Source organism: Dysidea avara, chromosome 4 (assembly GCF_963678975.1).
Source record: "Dysidea avara chromosome 4, odDysAvar1.4, whole genome shotgun sequence".
In the NCBI taxonomy this organism is placed as follows: domain Eukaryota; kingdom Metazoa; phylum Porifera; class Demospongiae; order Dictyoceratida; family Dysideidae; genus Dysidea; species Dysidea avara.
The window spans coordinates 14,829,281-14,838,273 of record NC_089275.1 but is presented as its reverse complement, the minus strand read 5'-3'; the positions used below and the strand labels follow the sequence as shown (position 1 = coordinate 14,838,273).

General features: G+C 38.2%; 1 protein-coding gene across 1 annotated transcript; it reads left to right on the top strand.

The window, feature by feature from the left end:
- Positions 1 to 7,324: 7,324 nt before the first annotated feature.
- LOC136253138 (uncharacterized) lies at positions 7,325 to 8,723 on the top strand (the record flags this gene model as incomplete). Its single annotated transcript, XM_066045763.1, has 2 exons — positions 7,325 to 7,424; positions 8,101 to 8,723. Coding segments are annotated over 2 exons (627 nt in total), but the record flags the coding sequence as incomplete, so codon positions are not given.
- Positions 8,724 to 8,993: the final 270 nt, after the last annotated feature.

Here is an 8,993-nt window from a genome sequence, read left to right as displayed (position 1 = left end):
TACAGGGTGATTTGTTTGTAGCTGAATTCTGTACAAGTGATTTGTTTGCAGCTGAGCTCTTTACAGAATGGTTTCTTTGTAGCTGAACTGTCTACAGGGTGACTTGTTTGTAGCTGAAATCCCTACAAGGTAACTTCTTCTAGCTGATCTCTCTACAGGGTGATTCGTTTGTAGCTGAACTCTCTACAGGTGATTTGTTTGTAGCTGAACTCTCTACAAGGCGATACTTCTAGGTGATCTCTCTACAGGATTCCTTGTTTCTAACTGAACTCTCAACAGGGTGATCTGTTCATAGCTGAACTTTCTACTGGGTGATTTGTTTGCAGCTGAACTCTCTAAATGGTGGTTTCTTTGTAGCTGAACTCTCTACAATGTGACGTCTTCTAGCTGAATTCTCTACAAGGTGACTTGTTTCTAGCTGAAATCCCTACAAGGTAACTTCTTCTAGCTGATCTCTCTACAGGGTGACTTGTTTCTAGCTGAACTCTCTCCAGGTGATTTTTTTTGCAGCTGAACTCTCTACATGGTTTATTTCTTTGTAACTGAACTCCCTGCAAGGTGACTTCTTCTAGCTGATCTCTCTACAGGGAGATTTGTTTGTAGCTTGACTCTCTGTAGGTGATTTGTTTGCAGCTGAACTCTCTACATGATGGTTTCTTTGTAGCTGAACTCTCTACAAGGTAATTTCTTCTAGCTGATCTCTCTACAGGCCGATTTGTTTGTAGTTGAACTCTCTACATGATGGTTTCTTTGTAGCTGAACTCTCTACAAGGTGATTTCTTCTATAGCTGATATTTCTACAGGGTGATTTGTTTGTAGTTGAACTCTCTACATGATAGATTCTTTGTAGCTGAACTCTCTACAAGGTGATTTCTTCTATAGCTGATCTTTCTACAGGGTGATTTGTTTGTAGCTGAACTATCTACATGATGGTTTCTTTATAGCTGAACTCTCTACAAGGTAACTTCTTCTAGCTGATCTCTCTACAGGACAATTTGTTTGTAGCTGAACTGTCACATGATTGTTTCTTTGTAGCTGAACTCTCTACAAGGTGATTTCTTCTAGCTGATCTTTCTACAGGATGATTTGTTTGTAGCAGAACTCTCTACAAGGAAACTTCTTCTAGCTGATCTCTCTACAGGGAGATTTGTTTGTAGCTGAACTCTCTATACATGATTTGTTTGCAGCTGAATTCTCTACATGATGGTTTCTTTGTAGCTGAACTCTCTACAAGGTAACTTCTTCTAGCTGATCTCTCTACAGGGAGATTTGTTTGTAGCTGAACTCTCTATACATGATTTGTTTGCGGCTGAATTCTCTACATGATGGTTTCTTTGTAGCTGAACTCTCTACAAGGTAACTTCTTCTAGCTGATCTCTTTACAGGGTGAATTGTTTGTAGCTGAACGATCTACAAGGTAACTTCTTCTTACTTATCTCTCTACAGGGTGATTTGTTTGTAGCTGAACTTTCTACAAGGAAACCTTTTTTAACTGAGCTCTGTACAGGGTGAATTGTTTGTAGCTGAACTATCTACAAGGTAACTTCTTCTAGCTGATCTCTCTACTGGATGATTTGTTTGTAGCTGAACTATCTACAAGGTAACTTCTTCTAGCTGATCTCTCTACAGGGTGATTTGTTTGTAGCTGAATTCTGTATAGGTGATTTGTTTGCAGCTGAGCTCTTTACAGAATGGTTTCTTTGTAGCTGAACTCTCTACAAGGTAACTTCTTCTAGCTGATGTATCTACAGGGTCACTAGTTTGTATCTGAATTCTCTACATGATGGTTTCTTTGTAACTGAACTATCTACAAGGTGACATCTTCTAGCTGATCTCTCTACAAGGTGATTTGTTTGTAACTGAACTCTCTACAAGAAAACTTCTTCTAACTGATGTCTGAACAGGATGAATTGTTTGTAGCTGAACTCTCTACAGGGTGATTTGTTTGTAGCTGATCTCTATACAGGTTACTTATTTCTAACTGATCTCTTGAATTCTGTTCAGGGTGACTGCTCTATTAGGATGACTGCTCTATTAGAGTATCTCGATCTCGCACTTGCTACACCAAGTTGGATTTCGTGTTATAACTCCGTGGCTTTAAGTCTGATTCTTCTACACCATTGAAGAGCCTTTCTAAGATGATAACTCCATCTGTACAGCGATTTTCAAAGCATTACCCCAAGTGGTTTATCTGGTAGGCGTGGCAAGCATAATAATAATAATAATAATAAAATAAAAAAATTAGCTAATCTCGATTGCGTAATTGTTACACACTGTTGATTTTTTCGCTGTATCTTCCTGGTTTTTAGCTCGATTTCTTTCAAACCACAAAAGGTTTGAGGTTCAATAGTTAACCTATTCACCCACCGATTTTCAGCTTCTTCCCATACGCGGTTTACCCTGTAGGCGTGACAACATATTGGTGTTATTTTTCGTGCATAATCGCTCATAACTCTTTGCCTATTTATGGTGTTCCAGCCAAAGTTGGTACCGAGATGCGCCTTTATACCCCCCTTCTGTGTGCCAAATTTCAAGGCAATCTGATAACGCGTTCGCGTTTTATAGCAGTTTTTGTAAGTGTGCGAAAAGAGGAAGAAAAATAAGAAGAAAAAAAACGAAGAAACTAAGCCAATTTTTGAAGTCGCATATCTCAGGAATTCCTTAAGCGATTTCGCTCAAATCTGGAATGTGGAGTACTGAAGTTGGAGGAAATGTACATAGCAAAAGTTGTCTTGTTTCATCAAGGCAGCACAGAGCTACGGAGGTGCGAAAATTGCGTTTTCTTTCTTCCTGTCAATATACTCACGGAGTTGCGCGCCGGCTTCTTGGCCACACGACACACTACCGTGTGTCTTGATACAGTAAATTAACACAACTAAATTAAAAGCAGTACAGCAAATAAATGGTACAACTATAGACTACAAGGTAACAATTACTAAACACTAACTAGTTTCAACACAGCTTTGAAAACTCCAGTGTACATTCTTGCCTAAGGTGCTTCAACTGAAACTGGAGAAATGCATATATCTCCATGGTACCATTCTGAACACTCCAAACAGCATGTCATTGGAGGTTGACGTGGCATTATATAAGCCTTCGCTTATTCAATTTATATAATTTTCAGATTTTTCTTCTTTTGCCTCTGATTGGTAACAGAGAAAAACGTTAACATTGTTGTTCAATATTATACAAGATGAGAGATGGCTACACATCTTAGGATAGTCAAATACTAATGTTCCAGGGTTTTCACCTAAACACAGGAGCACTGCATATGCAATGCTAAAAAAACCACAATCATTATTTCCAGTCTGTTTATGAACATCTACAAAGTTCAGGGTAAATTCTGATTGCTGGTGCGCAGTAAACAGGCCATTTGCATTAGTTGTCACAAGAAAACATACTGTCAAAAACCAACACATCTTTCTGGTTGAGTTACTAATTGTTACCCAGTGATTTCTGTTACTGTCATGTATAACTTGAGTGAAAGCACTTTCAACAATCAAATAACTCAATAGCCAACATCTTGAAATTTTGGTTGAACTACTTGTTCAATATTATATTGGTTAGCATTGATAATTGCAACATTAATCCAATCACCCGACTTTGTCCCCATCCATGAAGTGTAATTCATCAATCCAGGAATGGGTGTCTTCATCTTTCATATCAGAACAATTCAATATAATTATTTTAATGTCATTCAGCTATAGTATGAAAATGTACTGTTTGTTCAATTAGAATTTAAAAAAAAAGTAATTCTACAGAAACCTGTTAATTTTAGCAACTTTTATATGCTCATCTGTATAGCACATATATCATATAGGGGGTGGGTGGGAGGGTGCGGAGAGGAGGTGTGGTGGGTCGCCCACGCACAAGAAGTTGTTGACAGTGAAAAAACAGTCTATAAGTATCATGCAACTGTTTAAATATATACGTTCTTTGATATTGTATATACATTAGTTTGCCAGTGATAGTTATAAACGGCGAACAGAATGTAATGAAATGCCCGCCCACGCACAATTTGCGCCTTCGTTAAAATGGCCTTGCTCAAAGACGATTAATTGTCTAGGACGTAGTTTTCTGTATAAATACTTTGGTTTGTTTATCATGCTGTAATGTTGAGCTGCTGTGTTATGCTATAATAATATTAATGCTTATGTTATTATTTTAATGATGTTTCTATTGGTTTAGTGCACGGTGGGAGGTGGAATCGTCCATGATGACGATTGGGCACTGTGCAAATAAGGTGAGTGTATGCTTTGTACAAAGAAGCCCACGTAGCTGTGCAGGGCTCATCTTCTGTATAGTCTTTTTGTTTTTGTTTTTTTGAGGGGTAGCCAATGTCCATGCAAAACACCGAAATGGTGTATCAGAGAGGTTGCCAACGCCCACGCAAAGCACCCAAATGGTGTGTACGAGAGTCCCAATCTTTATGTATTTTAAAAGCATTTAGTGAGATTGCTAACTAGTAACTACCTGTACAGTTGTTGATCTACATCTTGTTTTAGCTATTCATGATCGATCATTGTCTACTTTGTTAAACTCACTTTCTCCATTATTTTTATGTGATTTTGGATTTAGGATTTGGTTTCTAAAATATTTGTGTATTTCTGATTGGATTTCTCACATAGTGTACAAGAGTCCCAAGGCATTGGCTACCCCTCACTTTTTACCAAAAGTCAGTTCATCTCTAGTTGACAAAGGTAGTCTGACCATCTAATTATGATATTAGAATCTAAATTAAATTCTTGATCACAGATACACATTTCCCTTGTTGCTATATGTGGTGGACCACAAAATTAACTAATGTAAACAACCCTTACCATACCTTGTGTTCTATTTTTATGTGAATATGTAGTGTAGTGAAGTGTAGTGTGTGTGTGTGTGTGTTTGTGTGTGTGTTTGTGTGTGTGTGTGTGAGTGTGTGTGTGTGTGTGTGTGTGTGTTTGTGTGTGTGTGTGTGATAAAGATTTTTTTAAATTCACCAAATAAAATGTGACCGTTTTTTCCACAGGTTTACATGCTGGAGATCTGCAAACAGCTAACTTGAAAGTTTTTATATTGACCATTTTTTTAAAAATTAATATTTATTTGATTACATTTACTAAGTTGGATCATGTGATCAAAATAGTTTAACGTGTTATTAGCATGATGTACAAGGGCTATTGACCATTGAAAAGTTGATGAATTAAACATTCACGAAAGTAATGCTTCTTTATTGCAACTCGCCCACGCAATATAGCGCGCGCGTCACTAATGATTAGTGCTCAGCCGGGGTATGCGACCATTGGATTGAGATGGTGATTTTTATAAAATTATTTGTATCATGTATAACGTTCGTCACGAACGGTATAACTAGCTGAAGTATTCAAGCAAGGAGCGATCTAGCCTTGTATCACCGGGATTCGTTAAAAAGTTCGCGGCTGGATTGTTGGGGTGAGCCAATATTTTCATTGCCAATGGTTTTATGTGTAATGTTAAACCCCCTACTTTGTACCATGAAAAAGGCCGTATTAAGCTGTTGCGTTTTACGTGAAAGTAGATGTCATCCTGGCCATTCCTGCTAGAACCGGGGAAAGGTTTAAAAGTTATCTGACGCTCCATGGAAGAGCCTTGAAAACCTGCTTCCAGTGTAGACGCGTGTATCTTGTAAACGAAAAAAAATTTTTTTTAAAGTCGCTGAATTGTTTGATATAGTTTGGACGATTCTCTGTATGTATCAGCAGTCTTTTATTTTGCTGGAGGATGCTGCTTCTTTTCACTGAGTTGTATACTTGTGAACAAGTTTTTAGAAGCTTCATTGACAGGTTGACTCGATGGAGAGCTGTCCAAAAGGAGTGATCCACTGTGTGATGAGCCTTCCTCACTGCACACTAGATGATATGCATGTTGGAGCAAACATAACAACTGTTAACATAATGATATGAACTACAAAACAAGCAAGGAAATATTAATCCTTTTTCCCGCTAAAACATAAAAATGTACGGTTAATTGTTAGTAGCAGAGCCCATATTAAAATGAGCTCTAAATAGAGTAGAAACCTGGTCAGCATGTTCTATATAATTTCATTGGTGTGAACCAAGCAGTCAAAGAAAAGTATTGAGAGAGAAAGTGGCAAAATGGGTACTACCATTAAATGTTTGTGTATCACCACCACAATGTGATACTGCAGTGCATCAAAAAGCTATTATCAATGCTATTCTTGTCCAGAAAGTAAGCAATGACATTTTTTTTGTTGGCCTTGCCATTGTTTTCCTATCTATAGTAAACAACTACAGGCTACCAACACTTCAGTAACTCCACCACAGGCTTAGCAAACCCATGCAGCACAAAAGAGATTTGATAAAATTTTAACTTAACTTTTAGCCACTAAAATTATCACCACTAGTGTTTAATTGATGGTATATCCATTCTAAAGTTAGCATTAGTAATAGGTTTACAAGTAAGGAGGCTCAAGGAGCCTGTAAAGCCTGATCTTTACAAAGTTGTTGCATTTAAGAAGATTATAAAATTGTAGCTAGGTTTGGAGCAATCAGGCTGTTCCGTTGAGAGACAAAATGTCAAACAAATACACACTCACCACTTTTACTGATACCCAAAAGATTCTTGTCGACTCACATAAGTTTTCAAATTCTGCCATACTTATTGCAACATACAACAGTACTAAATTTCTCTTTCATAAATCAAGCCAAAAGTTCAGTTTTCAACTGAGTGGCCTTTGTTTATAAAACTCTGAATCTCTCATCAAAATCACTGAGATCTGCTATAGTACCTAAAATGTAATTCTCAGTCCTTCTTAGCTCTGGTCTACCACACTGGTTCTGCCATCCAGGTTGTTTTCCACTCTGGTTCTGCCGTCGGAATTGCCTTCCATTCTGGTTCTTCCTGCTATAACCCAGGCAAAATGATCCTGCAAGAACTTTAAACAAGATCTTGCAAGAGAATCCGGTCATTTATTACAGGATTTGGCAGGAATCCTGCAAAATCCTGCAAGAGCTTTCCAGGATCTTGCAAGAGAATCCGGTCATTTCTTGCAGGAACTTGCAGGACTCCTGCGGGATCTTGCAGGATCGTTTTTGCTGGGAAGCACCGTTTCTATAACTACAGCAAAGACTGAATTCACCACAAAAGGACTTCTTTGCATTCGTCACCATTCATCTTGTGTTCCCTCGTGTTGTCACCTGATGACAGCTGCAGGTCACGTGATAAAATCCCACATTAGCATAATTCGAGGCCGGCATAATTATAGCCGAAAGGCTAGTTATCGGCTACAAGAAACAGCAGGCTCGTTTTGTTTGTCACAAAAGTAACATAGTATAGTGTTTGAAGTGATTTAGAGGATATATCTAGGCACTTTAGGCGTTCCGTTCCGGAGAATAATGCCACGGAATATGCCATTCCGTTCCGTGCCGTTCCGTGGAATAATGGTAAGTGTTATATCCCTACTGAGCACCCTACTCCCTACTGTGCTATATCCGTACTGTGTAGCTAGTAAAACAATAATAAGTGTTATATCCCTACTGAGCTCCCTACTCCCTACTGTGTTCAGTAGGGATATAACACTTATTATTGTTTTACTACACAGTAGGGATATAACACTTCTTATTGTTTTACTGTGATTTAATATCATGCACTACTCCAGCTTGTTTCAGTACTTTTTATCGATGTGCTGAGCTCCCTACTCCCTACTGTGTTCAGTAGGGATATAACACTTATTATTGTTTTACTACACAGTAGGGATATAGCACTTCTTATTGTTTTACTGTGATTTAATATCATGCACTACTCCAGCTTGTTTCAGTACTTTTTATCGATGTGCTATATGGCCCCTACTCTAGTTGAAAATTCCAAAATTTTCTTTGTACTTGTTTGTTAACTTTTTTTTGTAAATACTTATTATGACTGGTGAACCCACGCATAGCACATCTGAAATGGCACCACACCCCAATTACTGAGCACAGTAGGGATATCGTAACACTTCTTATTGTTTACTGTGATTTAATATCGTGCACTACTCCAGCCTGTTTCAGTACTTTTTATCAATGTGCTATGGTCCCTACTCTAGTTGAAAATTCCAAATTTTTCTGTGTACTTGTTATGCAGCTTCACTGTTAAAATGTCCTCCTGGAGAGAAAGGTGTCAAAGGAGTGAAGGGACCTCGTGGATATCCTGGAGCAGTTGGTCCTAAAGGAATACAAGGTAGTCATGGAATACCTGGTAGTGATGGACAGAAGGAAAGAAGAGGATTACCTGGTCATCAGGGTCGCAGGGGACATACTGGTCAACCAGGTATACAAGGACCAATAGGTCCAGCAGGTTTACCAGGTTCTCCTGGCAACAGAGACCACTGTCCTGAGTTTGATGAAATTGATTTGGGCTTGGTAAGGTGTATGTGTAAAAACATCACGATGAATGATTTGTTATACACCAGTAAAATAATGCTCTCAACTTACTCTTCATCTATGTCTACAACAGATACAACCCAACCCTGTAGAATATTCTGCTATTTGGCGATTGGTTGCAAGGAAGGAAAAGGGATATGCCTGCTCTTTGAGAGATGCCAGCCAGCCAGCCAGCCACTACTTCGACAATTAGCATGTCATTTTTGTGATGGCAGTTCTGGAGATTAGAACAACTTTCCTTAGTCTTGAAAAATTTCTAGCAAACACATTCAGCATTGCTGTACTCGTTGAAAACTCATGAAATACTTATGTGATGCAACTAGGTTTTGGCTACTTACAGACTGTTTACTGTACATATATTGTAGCAGTGTACATAATCATTTTGATGTAAACTTGAGTGTTGTGTAATGCTCCATAGAATTTCTCCAAGTTTATTACAGGATAATAATGAAGCCATGGAAGTAGTTTCTACTAGATTCTCTACACTGCACAAGTGCAAAATGTCAAACCCATTTACGTGTACTGAGTAACACGTTACATTTCTGTTGAGATTCACATGTAATATATATAATGCTGCTCACAATCTTTAATGTT